General features: G+C 37.7%; 1 protein-coding gene across 6 annotated transcripts in view; it reads right to left on the bottom strand.

Annotated features, from left to right (window-relative positions):
• The window catches only part of LOC124303059 (carbonic anhydrase-related protein 10), a 91,648-nt gene extending 69,519 nt beyond the window's left edge, over window positions 1-22,129 (bottom strand). For 4 of the 6 annotated variants that reach the window (XM_046759803.1, XM_046759802.1, XM_046759804.1 and 1 more), the window contains exon 1: window positions 20,565-22,111. In XM_046759803.1, the coding sequence (XP_046615759.1) occupies window positions 20,565-20,628 (64 nt within the window). In that variant the 5' untranslated portion in view covers window positions 20,629-22,111. Of the gene's footprint in view, window positions 1-20,564 lie in introns of all 6 variants that reach the window. The other 2 variants (XM_046759801.1, XM_046759800.1) reach the window with 2 other exon arrangements.
• Between the last annotated feature and the right edge of the window lie 591 nt (window positions 22,130-22,720).

Here is a 22,720-nt window from a genome sequence, read left to right as displayed (position 1 = left end):
CGGCTGTGACACTCGCGGCGGTTCGCCGGATCCTTGTTTCAACCCCCCGCAAACGACGGATATATATATATATACATGCATGCCATCCATACGAAAGGGTTGATCACTGAGCGAACAAGCTAACGTCAAATTGGCGAGAAAAAAACCCCAAACGATGATAATTCAATTGTCTTCATATTCATTACCAAGACCATATTCAACGATAATTGAAAGCTCGAACAGATTGGTCGGAACTCGTTGAAATATTTCAAAATGTAATCAAAATTAACGCGGCCAAGTTTGAACCAAGTGGCGAATTTATCTGTTTCTTTTTTTTGTTTTTACGAAACAATTTTTCGGCATGCGATGTATACGATTCATTACATAAGACATCGGCATAATGTATTGAAATATTTCTACGCAGTTTCATTTATTCATTTATTTCTTTCTTCTTCCGTTCACTAAACAATGTTTTTATTAAATAATTTGCGTGGTAATGTATATGTATGATTCACACCCGTTGAACCCCTATTCGCATAAATAAATAACCGCGATTATTATGTATATGTATATGTATAAATTTTGTATACATATATAGTTAATTAACTACAGGCTCGAGTGATACGTTAATTAAAGTCGGCCTCCGAGTTTCAACGAGCACGAATTTCCGGAAATAACAACAGGGCCCTGGATCTCCTAGATTCATTTCCAAACTGCAATTAAAACCGACAGTTGAGTACATAGTAAAGTGTGTGTATATATATATACACGTATATAATGCACACGCGTATGTTTATGTAACGAAAACGGTGCTTTAGCTTCGACGCGGACGAAATTTATATTTTTTCGCCTGCACTGTTATTTGTCTCCGTTCGTATGACTGAGTTTTTTTTTTTTTTTTTTTGTTTAGCACGCACTACGATACAATATTTTTTTTTCATTACAACAAAGAAGCAGAGAAGAGGACAAAAGTGTCAGTCAAGGAGACAGACTAGTAATTGAAAATTCACAAAAAAAAAAAAAAAATTACTTGCCATTAACACCCACAGTTTTTGTTTAACCGGTTATGTACATTTTATCAATTTCTAAATTTTATCTTACAATGCCGTTCAAACGAGCTGCAACAGATTACAACGATCAAAATATATATAGTCGGTGAATAATTTGATAAATTTAAAAGATTGCCCGAATAGTTGCATCGATTTTTTGTTTTTTTTTTTTTATTCTTCTAAATTTCCAAATCCTTTCACTGTGCTCCAAATCGCAAAAATCTCCGTTACGATCAGAGTTGTGGATTAATTTTTGCGCGTGCGTACAGGCGACGAAAAAATTTCCTCCGGACGGTGTAGAAACGACGATGTTAGGCAAGCAATATCGCGGATGTTCGACGGGGTGTGATAAGGGTGGAACAGTCGAGATTAGGGCGGTAAGGTGGGCGAACAACGAGGGGTGTATATAACGACGCGTTTATACATACGTACATCCATAAAATACACAAAATACAAGAGAGAACTACGCGTGTGCAGATCGCGCTCGTCTCTTTAAGGGGATGATGAAAACGCGATAAAGGGATAAATTGCAAGAGGAATCACCATATCTCTCTCTCTCTCTCTCTCTCTCTCCCGCTCTCTCGAGCCATTCTCGTGGGGAGAGCGATGAACAATCTTTCGCCCTCGTCACAGCGGATAGTGATTTTCCATTAACCCATTCAGTGCCAGCCAAACACCTTCAGCCCCCCTTAGGCAGCCACGTTACACCAACGAGAGACCCTCTCTCATACCTCGGTTGCTGTCACTTTTCTTCTCTCGAGGTGTGCCATTTTTTTTTTCCTCTCTTTGCTTTCCCCGTCTTCACACGCTTTCTTTTCACTCCACGCTGCACGCGTCAATGTCAACGGCTTGATGTTTTTCAGCATAATAGCGAGATATTTTTAATCCGAACAATTGAAACTATTCGCTCTGTTGGTGGATTGATATATTTAACACTGTATAAATGTGTAGGTATATTGAAGGTTTTTTCAATACAGGATGAGATTGTATTTTCTTGTTAGTAATGATAGAAGTAGGAACAATGGTGGAAATAGTTCAAGGAATAGTGGCAATAGTAGAAATAGTGAGTGGAGCGGTGATCGAGGGAATGACGGCAATAGTGGGAATAATGCAAGAAATGATAGCAATGGTGGAAATAGTGCAAGGAATAGTGGGAATAGTAAGAACAGCGGTACACGAATAAATTCACTATATATTGATATCCGATTGGATTCCATCCAATTTATATTCATGCCTACGAGAGCTGATCGCGATTTTCGTATGAAAATTAAACCTTACAGAGAAAACTCTAAAACGTCACGAAGAAAATTATCTGTATTATATCTAACCTATAAAAAAAAAAAAAATAAATAAAACTAGAAAAAGCAAGAAGGCAAACAATTTGCACGAATTCTACCGACGACGCAGATTTTTGGACAACGTGCGAAAACACCTAGAGGGACAGAGAGGGCGGCATGAAGGAGAATCGAGGGAGAGACCGAGAGACAGAAGGAGGGTGGAAGGGAGAAAAATGAGGAAAAATGTATACGGCCTCTGACTCCTGACTCCGCTAAGCCCCAGACGCTCGGTTCGTGTGTCAAGCCGGCGCCCGAAGCAACAAGTGAGGGTTATGGAGTAAAGAAATTTCAAACGAGCCAACCCCCGATCATCGCCGCCGCGTTCTCTCGAGTGAAAGCGACGTTTCTTGTGTACTCGGTGTTTGTTTATTCTCTTATTTTATTACTTGTTTTTTTTTTTATTTAATTTTTTTTTTTATTTATTTTTCTTCTTCACTTTTCAACTGTCATCTGAGCCAAGGTGGGAAATTTTCTCATTCCTCACAATCTCATTTTTCTTTATTTCTATTTCATTTTATACAAAGATGTGATTCAAGTTTCGTGATCCCATTTTTCGTTCGAAATTGTTCTACCTAAATATGGTTTTAATTTTTTTTCTTTTATTTCACTTCGCGTCTTTTGATGAGTAATTTGTTTGTTTTTTTTTTTTCACTCTCATTTTACAGGAATAGATATAATTCTTCAAAATCTTGATCATTACCTCGCTGCTTCGGATATTCCGTAGGAGGCGATAATCCCGGATATTAGCCGGATGTTATAAAGTGTATTTTGGAGTGGAATCGCGACGATTTCGAAGCTAGAGCATTAGATATATATATATATATATATATATGTGTGTGTGTATTTAAGGGTGCAATGTAATAATTGCTGAGCCTTGTTCCCAAATTGTCCAAGTAAGAATGATCCCACGGGAATTAGGAAAATTCGGCAAACTCCCGTTAAAGTGCTTTAACGTGGTGTGGGATGGCTGCTTCAACATCGTTCATAATCTCCACCATTTTTATTGGCAAAAAGAGCACATAACAAATGAAAATTTCTGTAGCACAACAGCAAGAGAAGAGAAAAGAAATACTTGTCAGTTTACTTTCGGTTCGACAACGAAGATGAAGAGAAAAGTTGACACACCTGCTCGGGGATCGAGAGAACACGTATTATTCAACCGGAATTATAATCTGTTTATCCAACTTTTCCGCATCATGCAAAGCGAGTTATACGTATTCATGTACAACAACGTACATCTATAACATGATATGTGTAATACCAGGACTTTGTATAACTGCACGTATACACCTAGAAATATACCTATCAGAGGGCGAATTGTTTTCCGATATATGGACATTACGTGTGTATGATGTGTAAATATGTGTGTATGTATACGGGGTATTCCACGACAATTCGTGGATTTGGTCCGAGATTTTTTAAATCGCTGTTCCGACCCTAAATATCATTAAGATCTTTATTTCAAATTTTTACAACTTTTACCACGACGTACACAGAGCACCTTGAATGATGGTGGAATGATATTTTGACAGTGATTGCGACATTTTTGAAAATTATGAAGAAATTGCATAAATTCTGTGGCCAAAACCGAAAATATTGCAATCAAAATTGAAGTGGATAGGTAAAACGGTAATTTTTTACACGTTTTTCAACTAATCAATAATTTTTTTTCAGTCATTTTGGTTTTTTTTTTATATTTAGGGTTCAATATATCTTCTCCAAGAGACGTGCTTTCTCGGTGTCGAAGGTCAATAAATACAGCGTCAATGCCTCGGAACTCAAATTTATTATACATAAGAATGCACGTTACAAAAGTATTGCATTGACTTAAAAAAAAATCCATCTTCTCCAATACAACAACAATCGCTAAATTTCAATTGAAATTCAAAGAAAAGTTCAAAATTAAAAATCATTCTTGCAAATTACTTTGATCTTTTCGTTTTGAATTTCAATAAAAATTTTACAGATTGTTGTTGTATCAGGGCAACTATATCGAACCCTGGAGATTATAACAACAAATCTGAGCACTATAAAAATTATTTATTGGTTAAGAATTTATAAAAAAATCACTGTTTTGCCTGCCCACTTCAATTGGAATTGGAATATTTTTAGTTTTGGTCACAGAGTTCATGTAATTATTGATCATAATTTTAAAAAATGTGACAATCACCGTCAAAACATTATTATTGAAGTTGAATCAAGAAGATAAGGGTCGGACCCTAGTCGAATTGAAGTGGAATGCCCCATACAGACATCATCGCACGAGGAACGTCGGTGTCGGCGTCGAAAACAGTTGCACCGAGAACTCAGACGGCATTAGCGACTAGCGAAGGATTTGCGTGGTTCAAAAATAAAAAGCGGGAAACCGGCAAATCCGATGAATTAAAAAAAACACTTACGGATCTCAAAATCATCTTACCGTTGTTATTTCAATTACCAGAGTACAATGTAATTTTAATCCTTACTTGAGTTTCCTTGAAAAGAATTTTTACCAAGCCCAATTTCTTCCTTTCGTATACCACCAGGGAATTAGAAAGACGTGAGAAAAAAAATAATAATAATTGTCCGGTTGTTAATAACCATCTCAAACCAAAGCATAACTTCAAAATAACCTTTCTGCGTTGGTTCATAGCCGTCGCTTGTGACACTCGCTGCAGGTTGGATAGTATGGCTTACGGTTTCTCTCTCTCTCTCTCTCTCTCTCTCTCTCTCTCTCTCACACACACACACCAGTAAAGGGGCCAGCTATTTAGGAGCTTATCACCTCGAGAGTGGTCGAGAGTTGGTGGAGGGAGGATGGAAGGGAGGGTGGCGTTAGGCGTTAGGCGTTAGGCGCTGCAACCACTGTGTCACCTTTATCACCTTTATCACCTGCTGCAAATTGGCCCCATTTGAATGCTAAGCCCTGTTCTCTCGGTCCCGTTGAACGCTTGCTGTTTGCGCCCCGCGATCCGTCGGGAGTGGGAAAATGGGGGGGTTGAAAAGGGGGGGCGACGCGACGTCCAGAGGCGTAAATGGATTATCAGACAATTTTAGCTAACGGGTCACACCGGCCACTTCTCCACATCCGAATGAGCAGTAGCAGCATGCAGTGGTTCAGCGACTTGCATTGTTCAACTACCGCCATTGTTATTACGATTTTCCAGCTTGCGCAGTGAGAGCTTCTTTGAAACAAGGTTCAGGCTCGGGATTGGGATCAGTCAAGCACTGGTTCTCTGGCTCAAAGTGAAAAAAACCTCTCTTCGCTTTCTCCGGCAATTTTTTGATGTTCCAATTTTTCTTTTTTTTTTAGTTGTACCTTCTGATACCGACAATGCGAGGTAAGAAAGGAGAATAATTCACTTTGAGGGTTTAAGAAAGAAAATGAGACAACGAGGAGAAGGTACTGTATGTCATATTATAACTGTTTGGATTTTAAGTTTCAGACGAGAAAGGATTCGAGACATCGAAAACAAACGAGAAATTTTCAACGATCGGTTGTCGAGGTAATTAACAAACCTTGGATAACAATGTTGATACGGGATGCTGTTTAGAAAAACGAACAAGTTTGGATTTTGTTTCGAGTTCATAAAATATGAACAAGTAAGATCCTGTGTTTGTTTTTGATTTTGCTGTCCGAATAATGCGAAAAACACCCGATTAATAAACATCAACTTTGTCCTTCGATAAATACCCATTCAAACACCAGCGAGAAAATCAACCAGTGCAACACGATCAAACCGATCCAATAGATCGATTTTTTCAAAAAAAAGAGAGAGAGAGAGAGAGAGAGAAAAGGTGCATCGAAGGATGTCTCCTGCATCACGTGGATTTAGGTGGCAGGAAGAGGTTCCAGCGAGAGAAGTTGATGGTCTCTACTTCCGGCTGGAAGGCGATATAACTCACATAGTGAATTTCCGGAAGTGGGTGCTATTTGCTCGTGAGAAGTCGAAAAGAGCTGGGTTTCAGCAGAAATAAACTGCACGACGACGTTTCGTTCTTCCGACAAAAGTCTCTCCGTAGTCTCAACGCGATCCCCAGCAGCTTTTACGAAACCCGCAAAGAGGATCATCGCTTTGAGTATCAGGCCTCAAGTGAGGTTCGTTCATTCGTCACCGAAGAAGAACAAGGAGGTAAAAAGCCGGGCGAACTTGTCACCAAGCCGACGTTTCGAGTGGTGCGCAGGATGGACGATTTTCGCAGGATCATCGCGCGACGAGAAACGAGGGTTCGATATTCAACGGGCATCATGAATTGAAAGGGAAATAAAGGGGGAACCTTCGCCAAGAGCGATGCGCGGCTTGATCGTTACGACAATGATGAATGAAAGTCAACTGCTGTCGTTTGACTTTCCAGTCTTTTCTCACTAAGTAAAGTGCCCGAGTTGCTTCTCGCCGATTTTTCTCATATCACGATACCTTGTAGCACATGAAAAAAAACATTGAACACGCACCTTTTGTCACGTGTCAATTCCGTCGCTCTGGAGATAAAAACAACCCCCGTATTTCAAGGGATGCAACCCCTCAGGGTGAAAACACTGTGCGTATTATCGTCTACCGATATCGAACAAACTCGATCTATTTTTTAGAAAAAATTTACATCATTATCGAGAAACTCTAACAATAATTGAATTTTTCAGGGTAAACTTTGAGACCAGTTTTTACCCCTTAATCAACCGAATTGGCATGTAAAAAAAAAAATACGTGTCAAATGTTTTTTCACGTACTAGATTTCGGGTACTTTCGCTTGTCAGCTACTCGCTTCGGAGATTAATAATGGCAATGAAGTTGTCGCTCCTATAAACTTTCTTTTCAATTTTGAAACTATTCGCTCGGCGGTTTTCCCCAGGAATCTTTCACCCTCTGGCCGATTGTCCCGCTCTACGAAGAGCTCCTAAGCCGCTCCTGTAAGGGCACTTTCACCACCCTCTGGGGGATTTTAACTGCCCTGCATAACAGGGCGGGTCGGACCGCGTTTGTGGTTAGGGCTAAAGCCAGGCCCGGGATTAGGCCGAGGGTCCAAACTCGACCCAAAAATTTTCAAATTACGCAATCCGATCCCCCGCCATTCGGCTATATCCCGTTCTACCTGACGCTACTCGTGACGGTATCCGGATGAACCGAAGTTGAGGAAATCGGAAGGCCGAGGATCGACGAGACAAATTTCTAGTCGAGTCATCTTTACCGTAAATTCCTTAACTATTTTCATTTTTTCCGGGTACAAAATAAAAAAGAGATTTTTTGCGCCGAACGTAAAATCTGTAGTACGAGATACTACATTTTTTTCGATCACGGTCATTTGTAGGTACTACACTTTCTTCTAAGTATTGCGATAGTTGAACGCCTCATTTAATAGAGAATTATATAGTAATGAGAACAATAAATTTATACTAAATATGATTACTTGCGTGACAAGTTTTTTTTTTGTAATTCGAATAACATTTGAAAAACGAAAACGATAGGAAAATAGAAATTGAATCAGTGAAGATATAACTTCTCTTCGTTAAACGCATTTTGTGATTCAATTGTATATTACCGTTGATAAAAATACCGGGATAGTAGCGCGTTGCGATATCAGTCCTGAAACGCGAAGATTATGCGGTGTATAATATACATACATATATCTACATCAGATCTGTACCTGCGCGAGAATAATAAATATGAAATAAATCGTTTTACACAAATTCCGAGATAAACGGGCAGGGAGCCCATTGTGCGGATTCAGCACAGCGAGAATTTTACATGTGGGCGTCGTATGTATAATACAAAGCTTCGATTTCAATCTGCGCTTACTCTCGGCATTGTCAGTTTGACGTATGCGTATGTGTGTATATATATACAATATATACATATATATATATATCGTCGTTGCGTGTACCTGGTAAAGGGTATAAAAACAGTGGGAGAATCTGGCGGAGAGACGAGAGAAGAGAAGCCAAACAACAAATAGAAGAAAGAACAAGAGGGGATGAATAAAACAATGGCAGACAAGAGTGAAAAGAAGAAAGGCGAGGTATAGATAAACAAACAAAATGACAAGACAAAAAGACAAACGTAAAGAAAAAAAAAAAAAAAAAAAAAGAAGTGGGCAGCTTTGTACGGGGTTTTAAACAATTTGGCGTCGGTGATGCGGGCGGTGAAAAGGGGGCGAAAGGGGGGGGGGGCGAAAGCGGGTGGTCCGAATTGTCAACGCTGCATGCAGTGGGAAAACGGATAACGAGAGCTAACTCTCGCGTGAATGCTTTCACCGCATTTACTTGCTGCCTCAGAGACTCGGATTGATCATGATCGTCGCGCGTTGCGGAAGGCGGAGGAAATGAGTGAAAGAGTCGAAAAAGAATGAAAAACGAAAACAAAGAGCGGTGGTTTCGATCAGAAAAGGCAGCAAAAAAAAAAAATCCGAAAACAAAGAATTATTTGCATGCGTGTGATAACGACGTTACATGATCGGTTGAATGCGAATTTTTTGCAAGGCTTGAAAGTTTTGAAAATATGAAAGAAAAAAAAAAAATAAACACTTTTCAATTACGAACGACCGATTATCCGAAATACATAATTATAACAATATTAATGATAATCCTTGTCAAAGTCGGGTTTTCGGAAATCACTGGGAAATTTTCCTTACACGTGAATTCTCGCAATTTTTCGTATCGCAATGCTTACAAATCTTACGTACATATCGCAACGCCAACGAATGAAAGAATGATGAAAATAGTATAATAAAACAGGGAACGGAAATTAAATACTGGCGGGTTCTTCTGCATTCGTTGTGTGTGAGTGGGTGTGCACACTATGTATCTATGTGTACATGTACGTGTATGTATACGTATATGTATATACCTACATGAGAGCGGCGGCACGGCGCCGAGCAGAGCCACCCCTCCAGTCGAGTGACACTTTCGGGTTGGAGGGTGAATTAGCAAATGTACCGCGGAATAAAGTGTATTTTTCAACAAACTCCGTAAATCAAGTACCAACTCGGCCAAGAGAGAGAGAGAGAGAGAGAGAGAGATAAAAGAGAGGGGAGAAAGAGCAGCCCGCCACCTTCGCCCAAACAAGATATTCCAATTACATTTCCATCCCCCAGTAGAATTTTTCCTACACAAACACAGCGGAAAACCAAGTTGCGTTTACAATAATCCGCGAGTCATAATAGGAGAATAAAGAGTGAAAAAAAAAATTTCTCATAGGTACAATTTTCCGTTTTTAGGATTCCGTAGCTCGAAAAAAAAAATTAAAAAAAATAAATAAACAATGGAACTCTTACAGGATCACTTCGCTGTCCGTCCGTCTGTCAAGAACCTTTTTCTCAGGAACGGGTAGAGCCATCAAGTTCAAATTAACGTCAAATACTAAGGTCTAAGGTTCTTTGAAGGTGTAAAAAATTCAAGCTTCTAAGTCAATGCAATAAAAAGATACGGCCATTTATGTCAATTGTCAAAATCTATAGGTCACTATTCGCATAAACTAGACTAAAATCATGAAATTCAGAGATAAGCAAGCAGGGTCTCACAGCACAATTAAAGGACAAAGTCTGAAAATAGTAAATTTGTATAATACGACATGAAAAAAAAAAAAAAAAATTAAGTTTGTAGGGAATTCTCAGGGTGCGAGTCAGGACTCGTGGTTGTTGCGGTTTGTTTTTTTTTATTAGCGTCTCGTTGATTTTTTTTTATCCACTTTCTGTCTCGTCTCTACTTAAAAAGTTGCGAAGAATAAGTGTGTTTTGACGACAGAGGAGTCCGCTTAGTAAAAACGAAAAGCTATGTCAGAAAACAATACGAAAACAGACAAAGAAAATGCAGTGACAAGTCGGATCGAATTGTACAGTATTGCGAATAAAAGCATTTTTTTTCACACCAGCCTTCGCTTCTGCAAGGCTCAAGTTTCGGAATCTGGTGGCGGAGTTGTGCAGACAAAACAGGTACGAGAGACGGGCTTTAGTGACGGACCGAAAGTAAAAACGATAAGAAAAAAAAAAAAATACCCAAATAAAATACAAAATAACTATTACCTCTCGAGAGATAGACGATCCGTTTGCAAAAAAGAAAGATCGTATTTCAGTTACGACTGATATTTGGAAAAGAAAAACAATGCTGGAAAGGAGACGAAAACAACATTGAAAAAAAATTAACTGATATCATCTTCTTTTGGAGAACAAAAAAAATAAATAAATAAAGAAGGAAACAAAACCTCAATTTGGGGTAATTCAAGTGATAATTTTGTGTACCAAGTTAAGCGCGAGTGTAATCGACTCAAAGATTAATTAGTCCTTAAAATAAAAAAAAAAAATAAAAATTGCGTAAAGGGAACAAAAAAAATCGGATTCATTTTTATCGTATTGCAGGGATGTTATTCATTATATTCTTCTCAGCTCTAATCTATGGGTTAAATAAAATTGTCGGAGATGTTCCGCGGATGCTTTACTTTTTTTTTTTCTTCATTCTTTTCTCCCAACTTTTGGTTCGGTCGCGTTTTATCCAGTTCTTAATTCTCGAACCTGACTTCTGGTAAATATTTGACCAACTTTTGAGCTTATTTTCTTTTTCTCTTCTTTCTTCGACTTTCGAGCGTCGAAGGAGGACGACAACCCCTCGGGTGGCAATCACGACTCCCGTATAGACGAATATAACCTGCACCCGACATACCTGCACGCTTCTCCTTCTCCACATTTTCGTGGTTTGGAGGGAGGCGAAGAGCGAACGTAGCCAATCCAAAGTTTGGCAAAAGCAATTCGGCCAGTTTCAAACGCCTAATTCAGCTCACGTATCCCCCACACTCAACTCGATCCCGCAACCCTCCTCCTCCTCATCCTCGTCCTCATCCTCCACCACCGCCACCCTCTCCGCAGAGCCGATGGCTCGTTACTTCGATATTCCCGGGTCATTATCACCGCAGTACACGTCACTATTGAACCGGGGTGTAGAGTCGGGTGTTCGCGTCGCTCGATTTCATTCCGAAGATTAAGGATGGATCGGGTGTACAGTCCGATGAAAAAACTGTCCAAGCCGATGGATTGAGATGCAGAAACTCGGGGTTAATTAATTACTGATTCGAGTTGCGGTGGGTATTTGTGTAAAAGAGTACAGACTTGGGGTATAAGTGTAGAAGGATTGGAAAATTCATGGGTTGCAATATCGACTTCTGATTCAAAGAACTCTCGAAACGTTTAAACGTCAGCGTACAGAAATTCACCGTACAGATTCGTCGATACGAATTATAATATAGCAGAATTACGACGATTCTACACTGTAGTATTCTATGCTTTATCCTTCTACAGTCGAAAAATTCTGTGAGACAGATATTCGTATTCCAGAAAGTTCGACGTCGTGATCCTTAAATACATTTTTTTACCCAAAACCAACCCAAAGTAATAAATGATTGAAAAACCACGAATTTTGATCGAGGTAATTTTAGAAATAACGACCTAAGACTGGTTCCATGAATTCGTCTAGTTTCTCCAATTTCAATCGATTAATCATAGCTCATTTCATTACCAAGAATTAAGTGTTCTGAAAAAAACATTAGTTTATTCGATGCAACTTGCAATGTATTGATTTTACATTATTCGTCTTTTGAGTTTGCACAGTTCGAGTTTCAAGTAAAAAATCCGACTTCGGGTGACTCGTAGATAATTGTTCAATCACAAACTAAATTCATTACGATTTGTCAAAATTGTATATACATACGGTGAAGGTTTTTTTAATAGTAAATAGTGTCTATAAATAATTGTCGTTTCACGGAGATTTTTGGTACAAATCGGTTGATTCTATCTCGCCTTTCTGATTCCTCCACATTCTGCTAATTGAATTAAACTTGTGATCCAGTCTTTGTTTTGTAATTACTTAATTAAGAGATAATTTTCGACAGGACTGTACACCTGACAGATGGGTCTTTACAACTCAGACGTATTGGAAATGGAGTGGTAGAACAATGAGAAAAATGAGAAAAAAAAAAAAAACAACTAATCGCCGATCTTATTTACACGAATAGCGAATCACGCTTATAATGATCATCGCGTCATTCTCTCACAGCCTACCACTGACATCGACGGGAAGTGAAATACGACCTCGTTTCCTCTGATAATTCAACACCCATTCATACCTTCCTTCCTTCCTGCCATCGTTCATTCATTCATTCATTAATTCATCCATTCATTCATTTTCCAACCCTGCGCCTCACGGTGTACAGAAAGGAACAAAAAGAGTCAGACAGCCTCCGCCGCTAGCATTGACTTTGGATGAAAATTTTGTTTCAGGATATAATAATAACACGTGCACAATGAAAAGTTTCACCTTATCACTGATACTTTACACAAGCTCTCTCCCTATTTTGCTCTTTCTGTTTCTCTCTGAGTGCGTAGATGAATTTCGCGTCATGGACGCGGTATTGAATTTTGGAGAATATCGAGAGAGAGAGAGTGAGAGAGAGAGAGAGAAGGAAAAAACGAGAAGAAGGTGGAAGGGGGCGATGTGTACAGGTATTTAAGGACCTTGTTATTTAAAGAACTCCTGCGCTCTCCCTCGGGCGAAGCATCTTCTTCTTATCATCTATCGTCTCCCTCCTGTCTTCTCCTTCTCCTTCTTTTTCTCTTTCGGCTGCCGCGGAAAACACACCGAGCGTCGATATCAACAACCCCTAAGAAGAGCCAGACGCAGACACCACCCCCCTATATCGGCTAGCCCCCTTATCTACACACACACACACATATATATGCACGCCTACCCACGCCCATCGAGTTTGTAGTGCCAAGACTTTTCTCCAAACTCTTACACTTGTACTTCTTTCTCTTATTCTTAACCCTTATTCTCCTTTCTGCATTTCCCCCCAGCATATAAAATCAAACCGATGTCTCTATAACCTCAATTATCTGATCGACGAGGATTGTTTGAGGACGTAAAGGCTGTACAGTCAGATTGAAAATGTGTTGAAACCAAAACATGATTAAACAGAGCTTTACACAGTCTTACAGAAGCTAATCCAGTTATATTCAGCTACAAAAGTTCGTCAGATGAAAAAGAAAATGTTTAAACACTGGAGTACAATTACAAACACCTCGTTCTCCCAACTGCGCCGTAGAAGTTTCAGTATTCTTCTATTTTTTTTTTACCGACAGATCCGTATTACTTGTCCGATTCTAATGAGCGATAGCTGATTTCATTTGTAAACGAATTTTTCATAGTTCGTCCAAGTCGAATTGTGACAGACAACAACGTATTCCTTGTTGGATCACAAGTTTGAAATGTGATAATTATTACGGTTGCACTCATCGGACTCTTCATTTGCCAACTGACGAACTCAAGAAAGATTCTGATTCATACAATTTGTAGGGGATTATTTTATACACATGATGAGCTATTTTTCAACACAGTCAAACGATCCATACGGATTTTTGGGTGAAAAAGTTGTGGAATAATATGATGTCTCTGACGTTGTTGATGACAAGGTGCTTATAATTGAAATTCAGTGTTCAAACATTATCATCTGAATCACAGAGATTTTTTTTTACACATTTTTGACATGACTATACACCTCGTACATCTTTAATAAGCGCGACAAAATTTGTTTTGTTTTCTATTTTGTATACAGCAAAAAACATCCTAAGAATGTATAATATTCTACACCATTTTTTTCTGCCACCTGATAAATCATTCTTATTATTATTATCATAATTTATATTTTACGTTTCTTGTTTATTCGTGTTTAAGAAATCGAATTACGGGACGAAGGAAAGATGCATCATTTTTTTCCACCCCTCGCGGCGAATTGCAACAAAAGTACACCATCATTTTTGTTCATTTCTCGTTTCATTCGAGTTCTTCAGTTTTTCTACACACGTATATTTCAGTTAATTTTATTTCCTTTTTTTTTCATGCTTCTCCCTTACCGTCGCAGGGTAAAATCTTAGAATAAGTTTAAATTATTACTACGGCGTATAATGAAGGAGTGAACGGATGCGAGTTAGACGGGCCACTGTGTGCAGCAGCAGCAGCAGCAGCAGGTGTATGTATCATACGTATATATATATGTGTGTGTGTGTGTGTGTATAAACGGCATGATGCTGCCACGCTGCTGAGAAAGTTCCTCGTTATAACATCGAGGTTCCTTGCGTCTTTTGTAGAATATTATGCTATTATACGAGAAGCAAACTCGCTCACCCCTCGACTTTCAGTTCCACTTCCACTTCCATCCCCGTGTCGTCTTGGACAGACCGTTACTGACGCCTGGCGTGGTGAAAAAGAAGGAAGGAAGAGAGGAGGGGGAAAAAAGTAAACTGAAATTAGAAGGAGAATGCCGGATCATGACGGAGAGGAGAGAGGAGAGGTGAGAGTGAGAGATGGACAGAAAGTAAAACGGAAGAACGCGCGCTTCTGTAATTATAGTGATAAGCAGGAAGGTGAAATGAAAAGATATTAAATTCATTTCGCATGAAATAAGCGACATATTATTAATTTAATTGGACTTCATACCCTGGCATTTCATAATAATAAATACTTCGTCACGTATCGTTCTGCAGTGATTATTAATTTTAGCGTCATGTAATAACGCTACTGATTGTCGATCGATAGAATTGAGATTTGAAAAATAAAAAAAAAAATAAAAAAATACTCGACTTTTCACTTGCTTTCTTCTATTTCACACGCAAAATACTTTTTCCTTCATGGACATCGCAAGGTTTGTGTACCGAACTTAAATCTGAATCAAGCATCGAATCGAAGATCTCTCACAGCATTCTTCCTAGAACGTAACAGGCGCATGCGTAAGCTTTCACAACTGCAGAAGGTTAAAAGTTCTTGTCGCCACACACTCTGGCTATATTAGCCGAACTGAATGATTTTTTTTTACACATTCGACGACAGTTTTAGCCTGCAACTTTTTCTACCATGTGTATGTCACAAACATTTAAGTAGGCATATGAATCTGGTTTGTCTTAGGATAGATGAGGGAAATAAGTTAGATAAGGTAGTAAGAAACGAGTACAATCGAGACTGATTAACCCCTCGATGCTGGTTCTGAATACAGGTTCCCATACCGCCATTTACTGTCACTTATCCAAGATACAAACCTTTCTCTACAACGTTCGAGACGGTGGGGGATATCCTTTTGATTGGTTTGAATTTTCGAAAAAGGTTTGTGTCTTGGCTAAATGTTAGTAAATGTCGGTAAGGAAATCTGTATCGAGAATCAGCCTGATGAATGTATTCATTTGGCTGAGGAAATAATTGACTCATGCATCGTAACCAAATTCAGGAATTTCTCTCGGCAGATTAATTCAGTTAATTTTCGAATAAACCTTGAATAAAAAAATTCTTTCAGATCCTATTCTCGCCGATGATTTTATAGAAATACGGCATCCGGATGAAAGAGGGTGTTTGAAGTACCTCGGCGCGGGTGATAATGTTATTCAAGCATCCGGTATTAACGAGTGAAAAGCTCCAGACTTAGAGACCCGATTTTCATTTCCGGCGCCCCTCGACATCTCGCTCGCTGCAGCGGTGTCAACACGGCAGTATTCTTCTTTATCGACTGAGTCGAGTTCTCCCTTCCCACTATCAACCAACTCCACAAAGGCACTCCGAAGTTACTTGAAGAGTAATTTTCAATTCTTTTTGTCACCGAAGACAACCCCAACATTTCATTTTCTCCCTACCTCGAACTTGAAAACCCTGCTTCTCACCCTTAAGTAACTCGAAATTCACTCGTGTATACGGAGACTTTGGGTAACTTTTGAAATGACCGGGAATTAGGTACCCTAAGTGAATTGAAACAATACGATGGTTGAAAGTGATTTCGAATGATTTTCCGTAGCTCAAATTTCGTCACTTTAAAATTAACTCAAGTGGGTGTTCAAGAGACTATTCTCATTCTCAGACTACAGTCGTCGGGTGTATGCTGCGTAAGATTTTGAGTATTACTAACTCCTCATTGTATTTTTACTCTTATTTTTTTATTCTGGTTTTTCAAGTATCTATGTACCGTTACTTATGGAATGTCAGAATAAATAAATTATCACGTAAATACTACAAAAGCGAAACTGAGGTTAATCAATTTAAATTTGGTTCAACTACGCGAGTTTGACATTTATAAAACGTGCTATATAATTTAACGAGTCTCGAACTATCAATCACTCAATTATTTTGATAAATATTTACTGTTTGGAATCACTGATTCTTTATGCTATGGAAATAGTTTTCTTCTAAAATCCACATTAAATCGTAATTCAGTCATTCATTTTACGCCTTTGTTTATCAATTATTGTCCGTCTTTATTTCGGTAATTCGGCTGTGTCCTAATTTTAGGATTCCGAATAAACTGATAGAATTCAAAACTAAAAAATCAGCCGCATTTGTATCCTGCAGTGATTAGCGTAGCAATCTGTGCACCTTGAGACAACGGAATGATAATTAATTTCACAGTTGATTAACATATAAAAACTCGGTTAACTGATTCCTTTGGATATTTTCTAACAGTCTGAACCAGTTGTTGATAGTTTATGAATTCAAACGAATATTGAAAAGAGATTCGTTCCCCTCGTTTGTACTTCACCCCCAGGTAATTATAACCTGTAATTTGAAAACGAGGCTGCAGCAGAAGAGAGACACTGTATATATTTATATCTCCGATAGCCTTGACCCTCGATAATGACTTTTAATTAAGGTGGATATCAGTTATCGGTCGGTCGATGTATTATCGAAAAAAAAGGTAAGATTAAGCGGGGATTAAAGGCTCACCGCGGTTCTTGGTGAGGGAAGAAATTCGATATCCGGTTTATCACTCGAGTTTCCCATTGGTCATTCCCCCTCTAGCCAAGAATACTTCAGACCGAGGAGTTCGGCTGTAATCCTCGGATATTTTCATACAGCCGCGAAGTGATCGTTTAATCTTTACGTCAAAACCGCCACGACGAGACGTGATCATTAAACGATATTGATGAGAAATTGGGGATCGAAAATCTCCCTCTGAACCAATTCGAGACTTCGGATGCGACTTTATCTCTCCACCCTCAGTTTCGGGGCACAAAGTAATTCGACAAATCTGATTTCACTGTAATTCTTCTAATTTAGAATTTACGAGTAGGCGAGAAAGTTTTTACAACTCAATAAACACATTTTTGGATTATACATAGGTATAATGGAATTTGTATATACATAGTAATTGAATTTCTTCGCCGGAATAATTTCTGACAATTACAAATAAAATTTACTCATCAATTGAAAAGTAATTCACAATCATTATGTTTATGTAAAATATAAATATCGTTGTCTGAATTGTTTCTTTCGGACAAATGTTCGTATAATGCATTTATTAAATAAGCGGATAGAGAAAAAGGATAGATGATCCTTACATGGGTATGAAAAAGGATAATACAATGGACAATATTTTTTCCTCTTCCTTTCATTGCAGACTGTGAAAATAGAACTGAAAACAGATTTTAAAAATACGCGAGTCTCTTTTTTTCTTGTTTTTGCAAAAACCGAGGAAAATACCCTCTCTTAACAAATCGCGGTGAAGATCGCGTACATTATAATCTTCTTCGGGTAAAAATGGAACGAAACGAAACCAACCAGCAGCCTTTATCGTGCATCCAAAAGCTGGAGAAGCTTCGGAAGATGAGCAGAAACGCTCGGCGCCTTTTCAACGAGAAACTACCAGCACCCTTCACAGCAATATTTAAAAATCCACCTTAATATCTCGCTCGTTTTATTACCTAGACTCGATTTCTTTGTTCGCGAATTTTATTTTTCTTCTCTTTCTTTCGTTCAAAGAACTCGTAAAACTATACAATAAGAGATAAAATCACTGGGGCAAGAAGCTCAAAGCGCTGGGGAAAAAAAACAGGGTCAAAAATATAAAACAAATCGATAAATAAAAAATAAAGTCTCTCCAAAGTCTTTTGTCTTCTACATTGCATTGGTAAATGTATAGTATAATAAATAACAATATATAATAACGTGAAATGAAATGATTTAAAATTTGATAGCGAAAACTGAAAAGAGGGGGGATGGGAGAAGTTGATTTCCTGCCGATCAGGACCAAGCTGTTTTATTTTATTTGTTTATTTATTTTTTTAAATAATTTCTCCACTTTTTCGTAGTTCTTTTTATTTTCTCCATGTTTCCCTCTACCTGTCTATTTTTCTCTCGTTCTCCAATTCCGCGCAACGTGGGACTCTATCAAATCAGGCATCGCGTACCTACCCTCCCTCTCTCCCTTCCGCCCTCCCATCCCGGCTACGTCAGCACGTTTTGTCGGGTTTCTATCACGAATTTGTGAGCTCGAAGCGAGAACGAATTCGTCCCACATTCACACGTTACTCATGAACGCTGAAACCATACGTATCTGTGCTCATGTATACACGTATATAATTTAGGGTATTTCAAAAAAAGACGATTTTTTTTTTCTTATAGTGTTCAAAAATTGATAGTATACCTAAAAACAAAATTTTTGGCGCTAATACGAGCTCGTAATATCAATAGTACGGTTTGCCTCTATCCATTTCTTTATTTTCCATTTAAATAACACGGGAAAATTTTTTTTTTATTTTTGAATTTTTATTACTTTGGAACGGTTCATCGTAACAACAATCTGTAAAAGGGATTTGTAGGAAATTTCACGCTCTACAAAAAACGTCTCAAGATCAAAGTTCCTCAGATCAACCGTTTCAAAGATACCAGCGATCAAAAATAAGACTAATCAAAAATTTCAAATATTTTCAAATAAAACTACAAAAAAATATCATATGCCATATTTATATAATTTTTTATGTAAAATTACTTTAATTCTGTTAACCTGAGATTGTGAACTTTTTTTTTGCTAATTAATTCAATACTTAACTCACAAAAAGCACTAATACATAAATATAAAGGTTAAAAATATCACATAAATGATTTTTGGGTCTCTTTTATAACAAATCAATTTTTTTTTTCACTAAATACTAAGGAATTTTATTGAACAATTAATTCTTTACAACAAAAAACAATATTAACAACTTGTTATAAAAATATTTCAACTGTCAAAAATAAAAAACAAATTTTTCTGTGTTATTTAAATGGAAAATAAAGAAATGGATAGGGGTAAACCTTCTCATTGATATTAAGAGCTCATATTGGCGGCAAAATTTTTATTTTTATGTATACTATCAATTGTTGGACAGCATAAGAAAAAAAAAAATTCGTCTTCTTTTGAAACACCCTAGCTATATATATATGTATATTCTAACCTTCATATTGTATACTATAATCATGTACATGAAATATCAAACAATATTATCTATTTCATTCAAAAATCGTACCTTGAAAATTGGAGCAAAATACAACGACAAAAAAAGAAAGTAAAAAATTCTGCAGCAAATACGTCCCTCAATTTTTCAATACCACAAATTAAAGAGTTTTGGATTAACTTGTTTCAATTCGTTATATATTAAGTTTGTTTTTCTTTCTAATTTTCAATTAATTTTGTGTACGCGTGTGAAATACTAGACGTCGGTAGGTATTTTTTTTTTAATTATTTTGAAGAAAATAATTTTCGGAACCAACTTACCCCATGACTAATTCTTGCCTATGCACACGTGTGTATATATGTATATAGAAATTGCAAATTCGAATATTTCAGGTGACTCGAAAAATTAACGACGGAGCCAGGAATATGTATATATGTATATAGGTATATACCTATGTATAGGTAAAATTATGTAACGCGTGCAGTTGTAATAAGGCATGCGTGCCAAAGAAGAAGGGCTGTAAAATATGAGTATAAGATAGGGTTCTTTTAACGGGTGTGGCTCAATTTTCTTACGTATACACTATACGTTTACGTGCACACACACACACACGCACATATATATATAAATTGGTGCATATGCATAGGTACACGCCTAAATTTGCCGTTCCATTTTCCTGGTTAATTTATATAGCTTCATTCGCTATGATTAGATATAGGCTTGGGTACGATAATAATAATAATAATAATAATAATAATAATAATAATAATAATAATAATAATAATAGTCACAATAATAATATACATTATACCGCATCATCGAAGAAAGTGGAAGAAATTTGAGAACGATAAGATAATAGGGATGAAAAAATAGGTCGAGGTAAAATATCAAACCAGAATACGGTATTATTACTATTATTAACATGATTTTTATCATTACCGTCGGATTTGTTCACGATAATTATCGATAATGTAATGTAGGTATAATAAACTTCACTCACCGATAATAACGCTGGCAAAAACGCTGAGGAGACAGAAAAACCGCCTGCACCGCAGATGTAACATTTTCGTACGATATTAGAAGTGATTATATTATACTCGGGACTAATTAATTTTCTTTTTTTTTATATTTCTAATAATGTCCGTCCATGTATTAATTGCATTTGTGATTATTTTATAAATTTCCACCACCTTCGTTTCCTTCACTACGTTCACTTTCACACGTTTTGACTATTATCTTCTCTGATCTTCATTCACGATATTTAAAAAGAATTTATCCTCGTTTTAGTTTTGTATTTTCTTTAACCCTCGAGAATTTTCGTTGACGATCTATCAGCGCTCAATGCCGATATTCAAATCCATGGATCTGCGATCGTAGTTTCAACGACGCATTTATATAATGCTACGATGTTAGATTTTTCGTTTCTTTTTCTCGTCCTTGTTTCGCTATCGCTATCATTCCGTATAGCTAACAGCTACGCTTTATTGATCATTGTTTTTCTCATCTTTGTTCTTGAAACTGTGTTTATCGTTCCTGAGCTGCGTTAAAAATTTTCATATTACGCATCGTACCCTCAGTTATATTTACTGCATCTGCTTGCGCAACTCGATACCGTAGGGTTATCTCATCTTAAACAATTTATTTACTTCGGTATATATATATATATATATATATATATATTATGTATATTATATATTTTTTATAAATATATGATGAAATATCATATCACGAGGATGAACTGTGCATTCATCACGATTTTCATATTACGCGTAAACTTGGTTATTTATTGGGAGTTGAAAAATTATCTCTCGTTGGATCAATCTTGGAGATCATTTTTTTTTCTTCGTACCTTTTTGGTATTCCCGTATTCCAAAGGATCTCACATCATTTATAGACAGTCGCGAAGAACATTGAAATCAAAGAGCGAGAGAGAGAGAGAGAGAGAGAGAGAGAGAGAGAGAGAGAGAGAGAGAGAGAGAGAGAGAGAGAGAGAGAGAGAAATGAAGATGACGAATGAACGAGAGAGAAATCACCAACCAAGGATAACGAAGAATAAATTAAAAGTAAAAGTTTCAAAAAAAGTTTCTTGAAATTTGATTTCGTCGTTCGTTTGATCGGTTCGACCGACAATGACGACGATAGTAATAATAATAATAATTATTATAACAACAACAACAACGAGGATAGCACTGCATAACGTTTTAAAAATACTTCAACGATAAACCGTTGTTACAAAAAAACCGACGATCATATCATGGAAAAAGTTTCTCTTTCATCTCGAGATGAGAAGTTCGACTAAAAATCATCGTCTCGTTTGTATTAATTTTTGTAAGATGTGAAGTAATAAAATAAATGAACAAACAAAACACGGTATTAGTCGAAAAAGTAAATTATAGAAATATAATTTGAGTATTCCAATCGATAACCGCGCGAGTTTTATTCCTGGGTAAAAACTCAATTATTTCGCAAATTATATTTGCGTCAGTCTTTCGACAATTCTCGTCTTTTCCAGAGTATGAATCGGGCCTTCGGACGCGAGGCGACCGTCTCTCCCGGAGTTTTCGACGGGCACTGACAGCCGGCGGGCGTCGCGACGCTCTCGACCACGTTTCGTGCCCCCACCACCGTGAAACAAACGCGTCGTCGTATCGCCACCACTTTGGGGAACATGCGCGTGACGGCGAAGCCGGGCGTCGCGGCGCCGTTTTCGGCATTCGCCGGGATTCCGGCGTCGCGACGCCTCGCTGATCCCGAATTAAACTAATGCGGCTGCTGCAGGTGCACTCGGAAATTGTTCGAGCTGAGAGATGGTCGATGCAATGAATTATTTCGTCGGCCAAGTGACAGGCGAGAGCGGACGATTTGCTTTTTCGGAATTACGTTAGGCCTGAGATACTTTTTAACCTCCCGTTTCTTTATCTTCATAGGGTGAGGAAGTTATCGTAATCGTCCCGAAAATGAAAAGTTGAGCTTCCGCTAGATATCGACGTTTCAAAATTAGATCTGAAGAATCAATTGTGTGTGTGATGAATTTTTTTGTCCGACTATATCTCGAAAACGCGAGTTACCGGATTTCGATGATCTTGGTATCAATCGAGACGGCATTTTCAAATTTCTAACCGATTAGATTTTGGCTTTGATCGGTGCAGTACTTTA

The sequence above is a fragment of the Neodiprion virginianus genome, chromosome 4 (assembly GCF_021901495.1).
Source record: "Neodiprion virginianus isolate iyNeoVirg1 chromosome 4, iyNeoVirg1.1, whole genome shotgun sequence".
Lineage (NCBI taxonomy): Eukaryota > Metazoa > Arthropoda > Insecta > Hymenoptera > Diprionidae > Neodiprion > Neodiprion virginianus.
Note: the sequence above shows the minus strand (reverse complement) of the source record. Positions and strands in the feature narration are given on the sequence as shown.